Source organism: Aquarana catesbeiana, linkage group LG01, assembly GCF_042186555.1.
Source record: "Aquarana catesbeiana isolate 2022-GZ linkage group LG01, ASM4218655v1, whole genome shotgun sequence".
NCBI classification, from domain to species: Eukaryota; Metazoa; Chordata; class Amphibia; order Anura; family Ranidae; genus Aquarana; species Aquarana catesbeiana.
The window spans coordinates 270710348-270732157 of record NC_133324.1 but is presented as its reverse complement, the minus strand read 5'-3'; the positions used below and the strand labels follow the sequence as shown (position 1 = coordinate 270732157).

Genomic DNA, 21810 nt, shown 5'->3' with positions numbered 1-21810 from the left:
ATTTTGAGGTGAATGGCAATGATGTGTGTCTCCATTGTCAGGAAAAATTGGGTTGTCAGCCCACCTTCCTAGTGTCAAACATTAAGGAACGAAGCACTTTCAGACTAAGACCAGGGAAACTATAGTCCTGTAGTTTTGTGGTGGCATACTGATAAACCTACTGGGCAGTTGACTCATATATCATCAGGGAATCCTTGAGACAATTAGGTAGGTATGGCAAGTGTTGGATAGCAACATGGTTTAGTATCACACTTCAATATAACAATGGCTTGGCTCAAGCCCACCTGCTGTGATATGTGTGATTGCAAGCTTCAAGGAGCTGTGGAGATTTGACACAGGGCTAATGGAGCTGCCCCTAGTGGACAATACAGCATGCTTCCTGGAGAATGGGCAGACATTTGAAGGAATACCTCTTGGCAATATCTATTGGATGGAAGGCAAATGGAGGTGGCTATGAGTAGGCGTGTATGTTTGAATGAAAGGAGCACACACACACAGGCAATTCTCTCTTCCCCCTTTCTCTCTCTGCTGATGCAGGTCTTTGCAAGCCTCATGGCTCTGCCATCTTGTGGCCTTGCTCTGGGAGCTGGTTTGGGCCTAAACTCCATGCGGCAAAGAGCTCTCTCTTACTACACCTGGAGACCAGCCGAGAGGACGTGATAAGTATATTCTTGTATTGTGTTCTGATTGTAAGCTATGTAATATTTTAACTTCTTTTAATACCTTATGTTAGCTTTCTTATTTCCTTGGAAAATAAATGTAACTTGTTTACTAAGCAGAGGTGTTTGTTATATCATTGTGCTTATCAGACTCATATAGACTAGCAATTATAGGGACTAGACAATTTAATACATGTATGCAATAGTTATATAGGATATAATAGATTGTATATTATTGCATCGATTCCTTCAGCAAGCAAACACATATATCATACAAATGCAAAGAAAAAGGTTACCGGAGCCCAGAGTGCTGCTCACTGAAGACACAGGAACATTGCAGGTATGTTTCGGTTAAGACTCCCGTAACCCCTCTGGGGATGGAGTTTGGGATCACCTCTGTGATCGTGGAGGGTGGTTTCTCCAGAAAGATGACATTCCAGGGCAGCCTGCCGGCCGCAGAAGACGTTGTAGCCAATTCGGACCGTGGATGGGGTCGGTGTCCAAGAAGGCAAAGAAAGCGGTGAGATCTCCAAGTGTGCGAAGCGTGAAGGAACATGGGCCTTTGCAGAATGTGGTGGAAAGAGGAAAGCCCCATCGATAAGTAAAACCCAGCTGGCAGGGCCCAGTCTAAGACAGGAGGTAGCAGGGAGAATTTTAACATCAGCCCCATTAAAGTCTATAGAGCCAGACTCCCATGCCCTGCGGAGGATGTTTCTTTGTTCCCCTTTCTACACCGCAGCACTGTCATACATAACACTTCTCTACTATGAATACTCTACGTTCCCCTTATCTAGTTGAATACTCCCCGCCTTTGCTTTCCTCACCCCCAACAACTCCATACTTAACACTTATGTCACAGACTTTGGGCTGCAGGAGAACCATGGCCTGGAGAACTCTGTGTTATAATGGGTTCTTAAGTTATCCAAAGCTGGTCACTAATTGCTAATGTCTTCTTATGCAAGTTAGTCTGAGGAGCCGGACTGTCTAAGGAGGTCATTGTTATGATAATAGGACTAGCTCTACTGTGTAAGTTGACCTTTGTCTGAGATAATGGTAGTAGCCCTTATCTGATGGGTTGCTGTATAAATTCAGTGTGTTTCTAAAAATAAAGCAGTCCATTGTCTGGTGTACTACAAGACTGGTGTTGTCTGGTCCTTGGGGTTTCTATAGCCAGATACATTGGTCTCGTTTTCCAGGACTTGGGAAGCAGCTTCTTGGTGGAAATACCCATCAGGGTGTCTGGAGTCCATTACATTTGGTTGGCAGTAGTGGGATGCTTTCTTGTGCCTGGAACATCCAAACCACCAATGGGACCTTTCGTATGGATCTTTGCTACTCCAGCCTTACGCAAAGCACCCCCCATGATCTGCTGGAATCAAGGTGACAGAACGCCAGCAACAAGTCAAAGGCAACTCTAATTACCAAGTTGATGGAGAGTGGCCAGGCCATCGACCGAAGCAGAGGGCCAGCTATGGAGGGGTCCAGGATGGCCGAACCCCAGCGAGAGATCCCGTGGCGGCTGTCACTATACAGCACCACTCCCCCGCCCCCCCCCAAGAGGTGATCACGCAGATAATTGCAGACACGACACATCTGAAAATGCTTGAGGTTCAGAAGGAGATCAGGGGTACGGTAGCTGCAAGAAACTTCCCTAAGCAGCTTTTTGACCCTTCCAGGATGGGGTGTAGGAAATCGACCGGTACCTTCATGTCTTCGAGACCCAGTGCGATCTCCAGGAAATTGACAAAGCTGACTGGGTCACCATCCTCATCAACAAGCTGGTCGAGCACTGGATGCTTTTGAAGCCATAACTGGGGAAGACAAAAAAGACTACGAGCGAGTCAAGGAGCGACTGCTGGCAAGATACGCAATCACCCCCGAAGCTCATAGGTCCAAATGTTGCAGCCTACAACGGAAAGAGGGCCAGCCCTATACGGAATGGGCTCATCAGATGTTCGCCTATGGGTCCAAGACCAAAATCTCTTGATGATAGAGAAAGCAGCGGAACTAGCCGACCAGTATATGGATACCTGGAGATCCCTCGCGGCATCTCCAGACCACCGCCTTCACCTGCCCATATCCAGCCATCCACCCAGCAGTCAGTCGCCCTCCCTAAAATGTCCTGACTGGCTATACCCATCAAGAAGACCGGGCCTTGCTGTTATGGGTGTGATCAAATGGGACACCAATGAGCTAACTGTCCTCGAAATGTCAAGGTCTCTTCATGGAACCATGCTGCCCCTGGCCCAGCCCGAGTGGCTGCTCATTAGCTGGAAGCCACCCCACAATCTACCTCAACTGGCTGGGGTGAAGAGGAATTTGGGCTACTCCCATGAGGTGAACCCAATACAAGCTGCTGCCGATGACAATCGCAGGCATCGCCGACAGGCCGTATGGGTGAATCGGTGACCCGCCTAAGGACTCTGGGACAGCAGAGCTACTGGTACTGTGGTGCAACCCAGGATGGTTACAATGACTGGGAAAACTGGGAGGTCCATAGCTGTGCGATTGGCTGGAGGCAAAGTTTTACACATCCCTACTGCCCAAGTGCATATGAATTGGGACTCGGGATACAGAGACATGGAAGTTGGAGTTATGAGATATATATATATATATATATATATATATATATATATATATATATATATATACCCTCAGATGTTCTACTTGGAATTGATTTGGGACATCTTTCCTTATCTTTCCATGTGGATCCAGAAATATCGGCACAACCTGCTTAGCATCGGCCATGACATTCCCCTAGCTGGTCACTTTGGAGTGACCAAAACTGTTCACCATTTGACTCAACTATTCTTCTGGCCAGGGATAACTGGGGATATTAGACAGTATTGCCATACTTGTGATACTTGTCAGTGTGTGAGAAAGAAGGGCGACCGATCTAAAGTTCCTTTGTACCCCCTACCGATCATAGTTGAGCCCTTTAGCTGGATAGCTGTAGACCTGGTAGGACCATTACCCTGGCCCAGTCCCCCTGAGAGGAGATATATGTTGGCGGTGGTGGATTATGCTACTTGTTACCCAGAGGCAGTTCCTCTGACAAACATCCATGCAGAGACAGTAGTGGAGGCCCTGCTCCAAATCTTTGCCAGGGTGGGTTTCCCTCAGGAGATTATCTCAGACCAAGGGACTCGGTTTACCGCGGACCTAACCCAGCAGTTGTGGAAGCTCTGTGGAATTAAGCCTATACACAGCTCTCCCTACCACCCCCAGACTAATGGACTACGTGAGCAGTTCAATGGAATGCTAAAGCAATTGCTTACCTTCTCGCCGGGATTATATGTGACATTACCTACCTGGTAGCTAAGTGCTCAGATGAAAGAGTCCGGCGGCTCTTCCATGTGAACATGCTCAAAGCGTACCGAGAGGCCTGAGGAGATAGATGCCATATGTGCTCCAGCCGGGGAAGATTCCGAGAACCTTCCCCTGCCAGAGCTACCGGTGAGAGATGGGGACAGAGCAGGTGTAGAAACAGTGAGGTTAGATGGGCAGCTAGGGCCAGAGCAGCAGGACCAGGCCCGGCTGGTCCTTAGGCAGCATCAGGGAATGTTTTCCACCAAGCCTGGATACACTAAAGTGACTGAGTGGAAAGCCCGAGACAGCCACCTTACCGGGTACCTGAGTCAGTGAGAGAGTGTATGAGGCAGGAGATAAAGGGCATGCTCGATTTAGGAGTCATCAAGCCCTCCAACAGCCTCTGGGCATCCGCAGTAGTGTTAGTGCCAAAGCGGGATGGTACTACACGCTTCTGTGTAGATTACCACAGACTAAACGACTGACGCCTACCCCATGCCCCGGGTCGATGAACTGTTAGACCGCATCGCCTGAGGTTATTTCCTAACTACCCTTGACCTATGCAAAGGCTACTGGCAGATTCTTCTGGAACCGGAATCTGTTCAAAGTCAGCATTCATAACCCCTCTGGCTTGTACCAGTCTAAGGTCATGCTATTTGGAATGAAAAATGCTCTGGCGACGTTCCAGAGGATGGTGGATCAACTCCTCGATGGCCTTCAGGATTATGCCTGTGCATACCTGGATGACATTGCGATCTACAGCAATACCTGGGAGGAACATCTACTCCATCTGGGTAATGTGTTAGACTGCATCAGGACTGCGAGACTAACATTAAAGCCAGAGAAATGTAGCATAGGGATGTCCGAGGTTCAGTACCTCGGGCATCGGGTAGACTGTGGGTAACAGCTCCCTGAACCAGCTAAAGTAGAGGCCATTGCCAACTGGCCAACCCCCCGGAGGAAAACCCAGGTCTTGGCATTCCTAGGCACTGCAGGATACTATAGGAGGTTTGTTCCCGACTATAGCATGATAGCTAAACCCCTGACTGACTTGACCAGAAAGAATCTTCCCCGCCAGGTCCTGTGGTCCCCAGAGTGTGAAAATTCTTTCCAGCACCTGAAAAATGCTTTGGTTTCTGCCCCAGTTTTGGCTGCTCCTGACCCAAACGTACGTTTTTGTGTGCATACAGATGCTTCCACCTTCGGTTTGGGAGCAGTGCTAAGCCAAGTGGGAGCCGACGGCAGTGAGCACCTTGTTGCCTACATCAGTCGCAAGCTACTACTCCGGGAGGTGTGGTATGCAGCCATAGAAAAAGAATGTTTGGTGCTGGTGTGGGCCTTGAAAAAACTTCAGCCGTATCTCTGTGGATGATCCTTCACGGTGCTCACTGACCACAACCCTTTGATCTGGTTAAATCGAGTATCTGTGGACGGACGCTTATTGAGATGGAGACTTGCCCTGCAGCCCTACAACTTTACTGTGAAATACAGGCCGGGCCGACAAAATGGCAACGCTGATGGACTTTCGTGGCCAACAGAACTTTGATTGTATTATAGCTCCCGGACATCCCCAAGCTGACCCGTATTGGATCTAGCCGGGTCTGCCGAACTATGGAACTGGGGATAGTAAGTATTGTCACGGACTTTGGGCTGCAGGAGAACCATGGCCTGGAGAACTCTGTGTTGTAATGTGTTCTTAAGTTATCCAGAGCTGGTCACTAATTGCTTGTGGCTTCTTATGCAAGTTAGTCCGGGGAGCCGGACTGTCTAAAGAGGTCATTGTTTTGATAATAGGGCTAGCTCCACTGTGTAAGGTGACCTTTGTCTGAGATAATGGGAGTAGCCCTTATCTGATGGTTTGCTGTATAAATTCAGTGTGTTTCTAAAAATAAAAGCAGTCCATGTTCTGGTGTACTCCAAGCCTGGTGTTGTCTGGTCCTTGGGGTTTCTATAGCCAGATCCATTGGTTTCGTGTTCCAGGACTTGGGAAGCAGCTTCTTGGCGGAAATACCCAACAGGGTGTCCGGAGTCCGTCAAAACTTAAAAGAGAAGAATGGGATTTGTGATTTTTCTTGAATCGTACTTGCTTACCTAGGTGAATGCAGCATCGGTCCCCCGCTGGCTCTATCACTGAGAACCGAGCGATCAAACATCGCCGATGTCAGTCACTGGCTCTCTCCCCCACTCCACCCTCACTCCTTGGAGCACTGTGCTGTGGAATGGGTGGGAGCAACTGGCTCAAGCTCTCCCTCGCTGAAAGGCTAAGGCTGGTGCCGGTCCAGGCATGTGGGCGAATCCCGGCCATGTGGTCTCCATCTTGTCCGAGCTTGGATCAGCTCTGTGACGTCAGCTGGCAGTGGATTTCAGGCCGATGTCTGATGAAATCGGGTCACAGGAGTGAACTGCACTCCTGTGATCCACAGGAGAAGTACAGCCAAACAAGCTTTGGCTGTACTTCTCCTTTAAAATAGTTCTAAAGCCTATGGCACGTACACACAAGCGGAATGTCCATCAGAAAAATTCAGATGGGGGCTTTCATCATATATTTCGACCGTGTGTATGCCCCATTGGCATTTTTACCATCGAAAATTCAGACCGACTTAGAGAACATGTTCTATATTTTTCCGATGGAACTAATTACTATCGGAAAAAACGCTCCTCTGTATGCTGTTCTGATGTACCAAAAATGACGCATGCTCTGAAGCAAGTACGAGACAGAAGCTATTGGCTACTGGCTATTGAACTCCATTTTCTAGTCCCGTTGTACGTGTTGTACGTCACCGCGTTCTGGACGGTTGGACTTTGGTGTGACCGTGTGTATGCAAGACAACTTGAGCGGAATTCCATCGGAGAAACCTTCAGAGTTTATTCCGACGGCAAAACCGCTCATGTGTACGCAGCATTTTTGTCCTAAAGCATTCTCTTAATGATGTGTGTTTTTTTTTTTTTTTAAACCACTTTAAGCATTTCAGTGTCAAGATGGCCACTCAAATCTTGTGGATTTTGTGGTATCCAATAGGAGATGCCAGCCAAGATGGCCACCTGAAGCCTATAATCGTCCACAGTGGTTTCCTGACAGCTTTAAGAAGTGGCTCAGAAACCTTCAGGTTATTGAAAAAAGATGCAGCCCAACACCTGCCTATAAAACCACCACAGTGACTTTTTATCATTAGACTGGCAAATGTAACTGTTTTTTGATAACTGAATTGCAGAAGCTAAAACTTAAACTCCAGCTAGAATGTTTTATGGTTTTTGGATGGCAAAGGAATGCATCAGAGTCCTGTTAGACTCCTATTGCCAATGGTGTTCCTTGAGATTTTTCTTCACTTCCTTTTGTGGTCAGCAAAATCCTCTTGTATGAGGGACCTGGAAAGCAATAAAAGATTTTTGTTTATTTTAATTAAAATACTAGGGATGCGTTACATTTGTATTGCTGTCTCTGTTGGGAAGAGTCCCCTTATTTCCTGTGTGGTAGCTCAGAATGAGGATATAGAGGATGATAATAAAATGCTGGCAAAGGTTTTAATCCATTTATACTTTATATATAGCTATACAATCTAGAAATCGAATTTTTCCTTGTCAAAAGAAGTTTATTGAGTATACAATATTATAAAGATACATAAAGTAAGTTTACAAGGATCTATAAAGTAAGCTCATTGTTTTACAGTAGGGTTTATATAGGTAAATATCATGAAATGTCAAAGAAATCTAATTTTTCAAGCACAGAGTTAAATTCTCTTCACCTTTCTCCATTTGAAATATCATGAAGATATATATATAGATATATATATATATCTATATATATATCTATATATATATATAGATATATATATAGATATATATATATATATCTATATATATATAGATATAGATATAGATATATATATATATATATATAGATATATATATATATATATATATATATATATATATATATATATATATATATATCTATATGTAATGTACACAGCCATATCATGTAAATCTAGTCTAATCCAATATCCTCGGCCTCCTTATTCATGACACACACAATTCAGAAAGAACAACATATGACATGTTCTAAACTGGTAAGATGATTGAACACTCATATTACACAAATCCCAGATAAGCAGAATTGCTCTCACGCTACTTAGCAGTGTTCATAGTAAGCTTCTTGTGTATAGGTACTCTTTATCGTTACAAAGCACACTGTTTTGCCTGAAAGTAATTCTTTCTTCAGTCTCCTGGTGTAGTTCAGCATACTTTAAGATGTATACTCTTCCAGATTTGATGAGATCATGTACGGTTTTCTGGCCAAAACAAGCCATAGAGTAGGCAGTGTATGAAAATATAGCAGGCAGTGAGGTCCAGTAAACTAGATTGCACTTGTTTCCATTGTGGAGCATATATATATATTACCAACGCCTCTCCACTGCCCACTATTCTTTACAGATTGTACATTATTTTTTGCCTCTTTGAGGTATGTGACCAGCTCTCTCTCAGCCTCCCTTTTTGCTGTTGTTAATCAAAAATGGCATGTAGGGTGTCAGTCAATTGTCTTGTGGGTTATACCTTTCCAAAAGGCTAAGGCTGGTCCCTTAATTCAGCATCATTACCTTTGCTCATCTGATGCCAACACTTGACTGACATCTGTGGACAAAGGTCTTCAGTTTGATGACCATTTTCTTCTCACACCCATAGAGCAAGAAAAAATGATCCCCGGATCAGTTGCAGTTGAGCAAAAATTTCTCTTATTGCTAAAGTGTATCTAAAGCCAAAATGTTGTTATTTTCCTGTTTTGGATAGGGATGGGTTAGATGCCCTCTCTATATGTCCTGGTGACCAGTGTCGCTGGGACTGACCGTGAAACAAAATCTAAAGTTCTAGAGTTTTCACGTTGTCAGAAATGGAGGGGGAAAATTCTAGTGAGAACACTTGTTGCAATAAGAACCGCCCAAGCAAGCAGAAATGTCATCTCCCTCCCTGTTTTGTCTTGAGACATACCTTGAAGAAAAATCTTCCCTTTTTTAACTGCCACCTCCATGTGTACTTGCTGCCCATAGCAGAACAATTTTTTTTTTAGACGTCACTGTTGTTTAATAAATTGACTTTGTTAGACCTGCTCGTTCAAATGTCCTAGGTATTCTCTCTTAGGCCATGTTCACATTAAGCAATTTGGAGTCATAGGCTAAATTGCACAATTTATGTGCCATTATTCTTAATGGCACCCCAAGCAGGGTGCGATTCTGCTGCGATTGTTGCAAGACAGAATCGAGTGAAAATTGCAGAAATATGTGCATTTAATAATCGCATTAAGCTTGTTACCAAACACACATAGGGCAGCCCATTGAAGTGACTAGGCTGCCCTATGAGCGACACACGTGTCAATTGTGCTTGCAGAATCAAGAAGGAATGTTCGTTACTGCAAAGCGGTATCTAATCATGGCCTAAATGCAAGAAAGCCAACTACAGGTCCTGTTAAATAGTGTATAATTCTAAACTCTGCCACCTTTTTTTTCACACAGCAGTAAGAATTTAGTAAGTTTCTACACAGAACATGGTATGTTATGTCATGTTTTTTATTCTCTTCACCTAGTTGATAATTCAGTGAAATAAGAATTTCAGCATAAATTATATATCACATAAAGGTTTAATTTGTTACCAGCTATGTCAGTTATGTCTTATGTTATGGCTTTCATTGCAGGAAGGAAGCCTAAAGAGAAGTGTAACTAGCCCTGCTTCTGTGTCCGATTGGCTAACTGCAGATTACACCAGTGTTGATCTGAGTGGGGATGACAAGGCTGGTGAAGTAGAAGAAGCAGATGCAGCCAGACAGAGGACATGGAGTTCCCGTGCCTTTAACAGTCTCTTGCCTCAACTACAAATGAAATGGCGAAGCCGGTCCTCCAGCGGTTCCTTCACCAAGCTGGTAGACAGTGTAAGTGATGTAAATCAGATTTATGAAGTTCATTTCAAATATTTATAGTTTTTATTGCACCATATATGGATCACAGTGACAAGTTACCTGTCTGTATTTTACACTGGCTCCCATAGTAGTCTTCAGACACATTAGACTTAGTATATGATGATTTTTGTAGAATATTTCAAGAATTTAATAGCGAAATTCATTGTTTTTTTTTTTACACATTTTGCAGGTTTGTCAACTCATTTTAATAACCATCACATTTTAGGCAGGCCATACACAGTGTGAATTTCTTTCCTGTGTTGACAGGGATATCAGCAATTGTCTTCTCCCGGCAGGGGGGCGAAGCTGTCCCCTCCTGGAGAAGACAGTGATTATCGCTAGCGATAATCTCAAGAGAATCAGGCAGGCTGGTTGTATCCTAGTTGATTGATAGATGAACTTGGTACATTCACCGTGCCCATAAACGGTTCAGATCTTGGCTGGTGAACTGTGTATGGCCAGCCTGAAGCCTAGTACACACCAACATTAGTACAGTAATCTCCCCCGCTGAGCCATTGTGTTGTGACAGGGGGGTGCCCCCCCCCCCACCAGAATACTATGGTCAGCGCTCTCAGCCGGTTGGCTGCTGGTTTTCCAGCATGATCGTCTGACAGAAGCCAGCCAAACGGCTGCCATACACACGGGCTGAATGTCGGATGTTTTTTATTGAACCAGCCAATGTCGCCCAACATTTGACCCCTTTGTACTAGGCTTTAGTTATTCAAGTTCTGTGTTAATTAGATTCATTCATACCGTGTCTTGCCTGCATTTAACCAGCGAACTTGTGTAATCCATATTTATTGGTACAAAAGGGAAAAAGTTGTCAATGCACAAATGCACCTGGCCTCTTGGGAGGCAAGTTAGGATACTTGTATCTTCCATATCTTACACTGCCATATGATAGTCTATAGCAGCCTTTCTCAACCTTTTCAACTCCGAAGAACCCTTGAAATAACTTTCCGGTCTCAGGATCCCCTGATAAAAAAAAATCTGTATCATGATGGCAATAGTGTGATGATCAGTGGGAAAAATGCTTCTTACACTTGTGGTCATTGGGAAGAATTACCCCCTTACAGATAGATAAAAAGATCAATCTTGTCAGTGGGAACTTATCTGAGAGGCAGAAATTGCTCAAGGAACCCCTAGTGACCTCTGGAGGAACCCTGGTTAAAGCGGTTGTATACCCCTTTAGCACATTTTTAGCTACAGGTAAGAGATATTCACCTTGCATGCAGCTGCTGATGCCAGCAGCGCATGTGCTCTGAAGGTCCGGCGGATGCTGCCAGAAAATCAGAGCTCCTTCCCAGAAAGAAGACTCCCGCGCGCATGCACGGAAGGGACGTCATCACAGCTCCGGTGCTGTGAAGAATCGCTGAGGCAAAATGTCAGCTCCGGGAGACCGGTGCATGGGGCTTTGTTCTAAGGTAAGTATTTCATAATGAGCTAGTATGCGGTGCATACTAGCTCATTATGCCTCTGCCTTTATAGGTGTTTTTTGTTTTGTTTTTTTCTTCTTGGCATACAATCACTTTAAGAAACCCTGGCCTAGCATTTTGCCAGTGTATATGAATTCTGAATCTATTTTACCCCCTGTGTGTATGCTTGTAGATATGTTCAAGTACTTGAAACAAAGATAAAGGAAAACTTGTGTAAACTTAGTTGGGGTTCATCATTCTATTGAGAGTGAAGGCATTCCTTTTTTTACTCTGATGTCAAATAAAATTGCTTTGAATGTGGCATTCCTAGCTGCTTTAAGAATAACAGATTTGAAAACGTTACATAATTTCAGTGTTTTTGGTTTTACAGTGTTGCACAGCACCTGCCAAGAGTCTTAATCCTAAGAATCCTAGGAGAGTTGGTTCTGCTGCTCAGATAGGGGAAAACTCCACTCATCTTTTCTCAGAGTCTTCTGACAGTAATGCTTCTTACCCCCTTACACAGTCAGCAAAACTTCACCGAAAACTCCCACCATGTAATCTCAGAAGGACACGCCCATACTTTGGGTTACTAAATGAATCTTCTGATTGTGTGCATTCAGGCCAAAAGCCTTTAAGTGTGAAGGAGAACCACACCCCCTGCCAAACATCTGCCTTGGAGTTTACAAGCTCATCCAAAACAGGCAATGGATTCCGAGCCAAAGAGCTCTCACTGGATTTTGAGACTCCAAACACAGTTTTTGTTATCTGTGAAGAGGCAGATGACCAGCAGCCTTTGGTATTTGATGACCAACTCTCTCCGGCCACAGAGTGTCTGTCCAAAAAGGATGATGGATACACAGCAGATGACTTCTACTCAGCATCCGTAAAGGCTTGCTCTCATGTAAGCACACCGATAAATTCAGCAGGATATTCTGCTATTCATTGCATGGAAAATAAAATGTCTTTAAGTTCAGCTTGGAACTTAACCAGTCAATGCACTACAGTTGTTGGTAGAAAGAGCTCTGCAGTCTGTACAAATTTTCCATCCACACCAATAGGATTAGTTACAGAATGACTGAACTTTTTATGCTCAAAGACTTTATAAATTACACCACCCTGAAACACATTCAAAGGATTTGGGAAGTCTTACCACCACTATTCAATGACCTTAAATAATCCCATCTACTCCTGACCAACATATTTTCCTGCGCTCACTCTATATGAGACTGCCAATTAAAGCACTGAAAAAAATGGGAGAAATCCAGTGCCAAATACTGTGTTGAAAGGAAAGTAAGTGCCAGCTTTAACACTTTTTTCTATGGCATTGGGATGTAAACCACTCCTTTTGCATCTTCATGTGCCTTCATTCCTTCCTTGCTGTGTGTTAAGTTCTATTAAATTCTCAAATTGAAACCGTTCTGCATTATGCCACTTTTGATATATGATGGTTTTTTCATACTATGCAGCTGATCCACGTGATGTTTTCACTGTCACACACATGGAGTTAAAGAGAAACTGCTTTGGCAGAAAAGCAGAGCTAGATGGAATTTGGTTGACGTTACAGACAATTTGTTGCTGATCATATCATGTATTCTGCCTAAATTATACTTTTTTTTTTGCCTTTTTTGGATTAATTATCAACTTGCACAAGAAAACACAGTGGACATTAAATCACATATTGTAACGCACAGGAAAAATAGGAAAGTAAAAATTTATATCACAAACACAAAACAACACTGGGTTAAAAATTCCTGCAGCCCTATACGCTGCCCCCGGAAAGGGCACTCCTGTCACTGTGCACTCAGTTTTCTTCTGGAGGAACATTCTGCCAGTAATGTACATTGGTCACTTGCACATTGTGCTTTTACACCTCTGATGCTTCCTTTTATGTATATCTTGATAGACAATGTAAATATTCAGAATGCCTATCAACAGTGGACCAACGCTTTTCTGCATTAAACATTAGGAATCTCAGTCGTTTTAGGGAACCAATGGTTACAACAGTGCTGCACATTCCACACCATAATCACTAATGTTTAGGGTATTTTCAGTTAATGATGGATATTCAACCTAAATTCCTTCTAACTTTGGCTGTATAGCTGTTGAATTGAAAAGCCCCCTATATTGTGTAGTTTGCATAATAATTTTCAGGGCTGTTTCAATTCACAATGGTAGTTAATTACACAGATATAGCACACAAACTGGTCTGCAAATATATTTTTCTATTCTCTCTAATGAAAACAATGTTCAACTGTTTTTTGCTATGATACCAAATGACAGTTATTTCCTGTTCAAGGAAGAAAATGATCACCTTTTTATATGTCTTTACTAGTTAGCCATAGTATTGAACAAAAGTGAATTTTGATCGGTTAATGCAAGTTACAGTTCTGTGCACATTGCTGTTTGTCCTAATAAATGAAGACCCATTGGAATAAAATAGGAAAACCTTTAATTCTGATAAAATTATGAATGTTTTTCACATGGCCACAGAGTTGAAGCACCTAGGAAAATTTGTATTTTAGAAAATAAAACCAGCTTCTGGTATAATTTAGGTGGCATAACATTTGCTACCTATGTACAGGTAAGAGAAATCGCTCTCCTCAGTCTAGAATATAGACAGAACCTCCTCATAAGAAGGTAAAGGTGAGGCTTTACTTAAAGCGGCATACTGTCAATAAAGATTAAACATATGTTCTCTTACAGCATTAAAGATTTAATGGTTCCTGTAAATAAAGCATTACCTTCAACACCATAAAAGAACACAATAGCTGTTTTTGTGTTTGTTCAGGATCCTGATCAGCAACAAAAGACTGATGCCTCAATCTGATGCGGTTTCTGATCAGCAGCACCCATGAACAGGTTTGGCATGCTACCTGTAGATAAAGCTTACTGGCAGCCACAAACCACTTTTGTTCCACCTTTCTAAGTCAAAAAAGCCTGAAGCTCATTATAAGGAGTTACATGTTTAATTGCTCTAAAAAAATTAAAAAAAAACACTTTCATGATTGTTGAAGATGATTCATTTAAATTAAATCCTGCTATGTAGGTTGTACTGACAAATGTTTGTAGAATAAAACTGGCTGAGGAATCTTATTGTTAACTATGGATACCTGAATTAATCAATGGCCTTATTCAGAGACATTTCTAGCTGCTTTTGTATTGTGGTTTAATAAAATAATTTACAGTGTATATGTTGTGACATTTCAGCTTACTGTACATACATTTTATAAGACAATTGATATGTGCGATAAAGACTGACAGTCTATCAAATATGGGGCCTATATCTGAAGGTTTTTCTTTATTGTGATTATAACCAGTGCTGACCTGGTGTAGGGAGGCTACCATTGCTGTTGGTACCACTCCATACGTACAGTCTCTCACAAAAGTGAGTACACCCCTCACATTTTTGTAAATATTTTATCTTTTCATGTGACTACTTTGTAGCAAAGTGTCATTTGTTCAGTGTTATGTAGTGGGCGTACAGCTTGTATAACAGTGTAAATTTGATGTCCCCTCCAAATAACTCAACTCACAGCCAATAATGTCTAAACTGCTGGCAACAAAAGTGAGTACACCCCTAGGTGAAAATGTCCAAATCGGGCCCAAAGTGTTAATATTTTGTGTGGCCACCATTATTTTCCAGCATGGTCTTAACCCTCTTGGGCATGGAGTTCACCAGAGCTTCACAGGTTGCCACTGGAGTCCTCTTCCACTCCTCCATGACAACATCAAGGAGCTGGTGGATGTTAGAGACCTTGCGCTCTTTCACTTTCCGTTTTGAGGATGCCCCACAGATGCTCAATAGGGTTTAGGTCTGAAGACATGCTTGGCCAGTCCATCACCTTTACCCTTAGCTTCTTTAGCTAGGCAGTGGTCGTCTTGGAGGTGTGTTTGGGGTTGTTATATTGGAATACTGCCCTGTCTCCAAAGGGAGGGGATTATGCTCTGCTTCAGTATGTCATAGTACATGTTGCCATTCATGGTTCCCCCGAACTGTAGCTCCCCAGTGCCGGCAGCATTCATGCAGCCCCAGACCGTGACACTCCCACCACCATGTTTGACTGTAGGCAAGACACACTTGTCTTTGTACTGCTCACCTATTGCCACCACATACGCTTGTGTGAAAGTGTCATTTCTGCAGTGTTGTCACACGAAATTATATAATAAAATATTTACAAAAATTTGAGGGATGTACTCACTGTTGTGAGATACTGAACATAACTAACTTTAGTGTTTACCTCGTTGGTAAACAGTGACATATGGGGGGAAAAAACACGCCCACAGTGTAGCTGAGGTAAATGAGGGGTGGACTGCCTCTGTTGACTCCTGCTTCTGAAAATGCTTGTTGCCTGGCTGTATTCTTCATACAATGGCTTCAATGTTCTCTCATTCACTGACCCAAAACAAGCATGCAGGTCAGAATTTTTGCTTGCTTCAGTTTGGTGGCTCGAAGTCTTGAAGCTAGTATTTTCAGAAAGAGCTGCGTAATAACAGCTTCCTTCATTTTTTTCAGCACAGGTTTCAATTACCGTATATATACTCGAGTATAAGTCGATCCGAGTATAAGTCGAGGCCCCTAATTTACCACAAAAAACTGGGAAAAACGTATTGACCCGAGTATAAGACGAGGGTGAGAAATGCAGAGGGTCAACAATGCCCATCTGCAGCTGCATGCCTCCCTGTGCAGCCTACCTGTGTCCTGTACATGTGTGTCCTGTACATGTGTCCTGTATGCATGTGTCCTGTGTGCATGTGCAGCCTACCTGTGTCCTGTGCAGCCTCCCTGTGGCGATCTCCATCCTCAGATGGCGGGCGGCGTGTGATGATACTGTTCGGCGGCCATTCCACTGTTCAAAAGCCGCGCCTCCTCCTCGTCTGTGATAGGTAGTCAGCGGTCAGCCTATCACGGACATTCTCTCATTCTCATACCACGGACGAGGATGAGAGAATGTCCGTGATAGGCTGTACACTGACAGCTGTTCAGCCTATCACAGACGAGCAGGAGGCGCGGCTTTTGAAATCTGGAATAGCCTCCGAACAGTATCATCACACGCTGGCCGCCGTCTGCCTGCATGACACGGCGGTGACTCGAGTATAAGTCGAAGGGGGCACTTTCAGCCCAAAAAAAAGGGCTGAAAAATTTGACTTATACTCGAGTATATACGGTAAGAGGCATGTTTATAAAGCAGTGAATTTTGCATTTGCACTGGTGGAATCATTCCCTGTATAAAAAAAAAAAAAAAAAAAGTCATTCACCGGTAAGAGTCCCCCTAGCATATTCACAGGATTGACTAACATTCACTGACATCTGTTCTTCAATGGGAAAAAAGTGCTTTTTACTATACTGTTCACTCTTTTTATAACACTGTGAATGTGACATTCCTTGCACATTCAAAGAAAGATCCTTCATTTTGTACATACACTATTGTAAAGTGGTGATTTTGCATTTTTAAAAAAATTTTTCAGGAAGGATCCAAAGGAACCGAGAAGCATATTCGGTTTCACACTCATTGTATTACATAATTGCTGCACTGAATACTTTAAAGTTCATGTTATAATGGCTTTTTAAAAATGTGTAGGCTTTTTAAAATATTCTAACTAATATATGGAAAGGTAGTTTTTTGTGTTTTTTTTTTTTTTTTGTTTTACAAAAGCATTATGATTTTAAATTTTATAAATTCAGTACAATTGCTTTAATGTAAAATTGAATATATACAGTGCCTTGAAAAAGTATTCATACCCCTTGAAATGTTCCACATTTTGTCATGTTACAACCAAAACCATAAATATATTGTATTGGGATATTATGTGATAGATCAACACAAAGTGGCACATAATTGTGTAGTGGAAGGAAAATAATGAATGGTTTTCCAATTCTTTTACAAATATCTGAAAAGTGTGGCGTGCATTTTTATTCAACCTCCCTTAGTCAATACTTTTGTAGATCTACCTTTCTTTGCAATTATAGCTGCAAGTCTTTTTGGGTATGTCTCTACCAGCTTCGTACATCCAGAGAGTGAAAATTTTGCCCATTCTTCTTTGAAAAAATAGCTCAAGTTCTGTCAGATTGGATGGAGAGCATCCATGATCAGCAATTTTCAAGTCTTGCCACAGGTTCTCAATTGAATTTAGGTCTGGACTTTGGGCCATTCTAACACATGAATATGCTTTGATCTAAAATAGGGGTCTCAAACTGGTGGCGCTCCAGCTTGTGAAACTACAAGTCCCATTATGTCTCTGCCTGTGGGAGTCATGCTTGTAATGCTTGTAGTTTTCACAACACCTGGAAGGCCGCCAGTTTGAGACCTCCTGATCGAATGCATTTCATTGTAGCTTTGGCTGTATGTTTAGGATCGTTGTCCTGCTGGAAAATGAACCTCAGTCTCACGTCTTTTGCAGACTCGAGTTTTCCTCTATGATTGCCCTGTATTTGGCTCCATCCTTCTTCCCATCAACTCTAGCAGCGACAGGGAAGCTGGTCAAAGAAAAGCATCCCCACAACATAATGATGCCACCACCATGTTTCACAGGGGGGATGATGTGCAGTGTTCGTTTTCCACCACACATAGCATTTTGCTTTTAGGCCAAAAAGTTAAATTTTGGTCTCATCTGAACAGAGCACCTTCTTCCACATGTTAGCTGCGTCCCCCGTATGGCTTCTCGCAAACTGCAAGTGGAACTTCTTATGGCTTTCTTTCAACAATGGCTTTCTTCTTGCCACCCTTCCATAAAGGCCAGATTTATGGAATTCACGACTAATCGTTGTCCTGCGGACAGATTCTCCCACCTGAGCTGTGGATCTCTGCAGCTCCTCCAGAGTTACCATGGGCCATTTGGCTGCTTCTCTGATTAATGCTCTCCTTGTCTGGCCTGTCAGTTTAGGTGGATGGCCATGTCTTGGTAGGTTTGCAGTTGTGCCATATTCTTTCCATTTTCAGATGATGGATTGAACAGTGCTCTGTGAGATATTCAAAGCTTGGGATATTTTTTTTATAACCTAACCCGCTTAAAACTTCTCCACATCTTTATCCCTGACCTGTCTGGTGTGTTCCTTGGCCTTTGACGTAATTTTACCACAGGACACTGAGCTGCACGCTGTGCTCTGCTGGACCGGTTTTATTCCATTCACGGTTCCAACATTCCGCCATTGCTGCTAATGGATAGTGCTCACTAGACAGTACAGTCAGTCTGCACTTTGTTATCAATCAAGAGGCACTTGACCTACCGCAAGCTGTGGGAAGACAGAAATGATAGGAGGGAGGCTGAACCTGGGCTACCATTACTGAGGAGGGGTGAGAGCCTCCAGGAACCTGTCTCCATACCTCCCTCCTTCCGTTCCCCACTGGAGCGGTATGTAGAGTCATTGCTAATCCTTGTGACTGTGGCTGCCAATGCGGTTTTGGAGTGTGTATACTGCTGTTTACTGTACCCCTTACAATGGGGAAGTCGATATTTCCATGAAACCTTACATCTGGCTACCTTTTCCCCAACATCCAGTACTCAATAGTCCACTACACCAGCAACTGGGTTACCTTTGATTGGACTTTGAACAGTGTCTGGGTGCTATCTACATAACTGGGGAGGGGGAATCATCAATAGTTCCATTCCAGCCCTGACACAGACTTGCAGCTCAATTTCAGACTTCAACCTCGGTTCCATTTGAGAGGATATATTCTAAGACTGACTGTACTGCCCATTTAGCCATCTGGGGCATCTATTCAGCTGCTATTCTTTATCAGTTGACTAATTGTGTTTTCTTTCCATAATATATCATACGCCTGTGAACTGTATTGATGGCAGTGTTTAAGGTATTTCAGGGATGAATGGTACCATAAGCTTGCAATTTAGTCCTGACTGGGACAAGTAATGCTTGGTGCCAAACTATCCTTTACCTAGACCCCTAGGCTAAGATATATGGAAGTACTCTATATGGGTTGATTCCGGAATGTTTGCACATGTGAGCGGCATCCTGTGTCTATTGTTGTAGTGGCAATTTTGCCCCTTTTAAACCAATTTTAATGGTTGGACCATTGAGCCTTTTTTGTAATTCATATTTTTGTATCAAAGTTTCCATCACCTACTATATACCGTGGTTGGTCCTCCTTTACTCATAAGAGTGGGATGACCAGATTGCCCCACCCCCCTTCTCTTTCCCTTTTGTTCCCCATTTCCTCTTTTTTTTTTTTTTTTTTTTTTTTTTTTTGATATTGTGACTTAGTTGTGGAGGTACCCTGTCCTGTGGACGAATCAGTATTAGCTGATTACCCATTAGTTTGAGATCCACTTTTTTTTACATGTTTAATATATGTAACTTGGCCTTCATGATGCTGTTTGTTGACTAAGGTTCTTGAACAAACCTCTGAGGGCTTCACAGAATAGCTGTATTTATACTGAAATTAAATTACACACAGGTGGACTATTTACCAATTAGGTGACTTCTGAAGGCAATTGGTTCCACTAGATTTTAGTTAGGGGTATCAGAGTAAAGGGGGCTAAATACAAATGCATGCCACACTTTTCAAATATTTATTTGTAAAAAAAAATGTAAAAACCATTTATATTTTTCCTTCCACTTCACAATTATGTGCCACTTTGTGTTGGTCTATCACATAAAATCCCAATAAACTACATTTACTTTTTTTTGACTGAAACTTGACGAATTGTGAAGAATTTCAAGGGTTATTAATACTTTTTCAAGGCACTCTATAGATCAGTGTTTCTCAACTACAGTCCTCAAGGTGCACCAACAGGTCATGTTTTCAGGATTTCCACTATTTTGCACAGGTGATTTGATCAGTTTCACCACCTTAGTAATGACCACAGTCGTTTCATCTGAGGGAAATCCTGAAAACATGACCTGTTCGTGCGCCTTGAGGACTGGAGTTGAGAAACACTGCTATAGATAACCTAAAATAATAGGATGGCAGGGGATTAATAAAAATAAACCGGTTTAGATCTTATATTAACCAGCTTTGATAAAAATGAATAGGTTCACAAACATGATTATTGTGTACAGGTGGAATCATCAGTATTTTTCTAAATACATTTTTAAGTATTGAAATCCTCAATTTCTCAGAAATTGATATTTCATCTCCATTTTCAAAACACATCTTATAGAAGTTCAAAATATTTGTGGGTCAAAAGTTAATGGTGTTTGTGATAACCCATGTGACAGTTCTTATGATCCAATTTTTATTTTTCTCCCGTAACTTTCATCTAATGATTTCAGGTGCAATTTAGTGACTGCATTGCAGTTTACAGCAGTATAAAAGGAATTAAACATACCTGTCAAGTGAGACATATAGTAAAACCACAAACAGTAGAACTATGCAAAATCCAGGGGCAGCGGATAGTGGAGGGGAGCCCTCTAATCTGTACATGACCCTTAGGTGTGGCAGGGGTGATGTACTGAGCCAATCCTCTTCTTCCCCGTACAACTCCAGATGGTCCAAGTAAGCCCCAGGATGTCAAGGGAGGAGCAGATCGGTCCTGTCGCCACTCTAGCTTCTTGTAAACTACAGTTTCATTGTAACAAGTGTTAAAATATCACAGGCAGATAAAACAAGGTCACCTATTTTGTGAATAAGCCAATGCAGTCTTTTTACACAGATGATAAAAATAATACCCGAAGGATAGAGTACATAAACAAGGCTTGTAAAATTACCTCTAATTTTAAAGTTAGATTAATCGGCACCTTATATTTTCTGCTATTAAAGGCTTGACCATACATTTTTTTGAACATGTACCCAAAACTAGACCACCTCTACAGTAAAACATTTACCACTGGTTTAAACGTTCAATGCAGTATGAATATGGCTAATGTTGCTGATAAATGTCCAGTGAATTTGATGTCGTCATGGTGATTGTGACTGGATCCCCCAGAATTGTTTTTTATATATGGCAAGGTAAGTGTTTGAAAACAGGCCTTAAAACCATGTTGTTTTCAACAATCACAATAACACACTATTTTCATTAGCTTACAATGTTCTAACATCAAATTAATGGGAACATGGTCTTCCTTTCTGCACATGGGTGATATGCGGTATAATTCAGATGTTTGAGAGTGAGACGCACAGCCTTTTCTGTTTTCAGAACTAAGTGACAAAAGAATTTAAAGCGTAACTTCACTCTGCAATAGCACTTTAGGTCCATGACACCCCCAAATCCCCCCCCGCTCCTCCTTTTTTTTTTGGTGGTGGGGAGGGTTTACAATGGCCCTGCACCAGCCATCTGGGTGAAAATGACGTGTTCTGCTCCCACAGCCCCCTAGAAGCCTTCCATCATATATTACAGGAAGTTGGAAAAGCCAATTCACAGAACAGCCAGGCCAGCTCATCATCAGGGGTGAAGGTACTTAAATGCGGAAGCGGAAGACAGCTGAAACAACCAAGATGGTGGTGCCAGACAGCAGGATCGTGCTGGGTGGGTGCCTGTGTATTTTGAGCTTAACCAGTAGGAGGGATAAGGGGGGAAAAAAAAA

At 42.5% G+C, this 21810-nt stretch overlaps 1 protein-coding gene across 1 annotated transcript in view; it reads left to right on the top strand.

Moving 5' to 3' along the window:
- LOC141140905 (uncharacterized) overlaps nucleotides 1–14517 on the top strand; it is a 104885-nt gene extending 90368 nt beyond the window's left edge. Inside the window, exons 6-7 of the mRNA XM_073628451.1 lie at nucleotides 9652–9885; nucleotides 11719–14517. Coding sequence (XP_073484552.1) covers nucleotides 9652–9885; nucleotides 11719–12405 — 921 coding nt within the window. The 3' untranslated portion in view covers nucleotides 12406–14517. The remainder of the gene's footprint in view (nucleotides 1–9651; nucleotides 9886–11718) is intronic.
- The last annotated feature ends 7293 nt before the right edge of the window (nucleotides 14518–21810 follow it).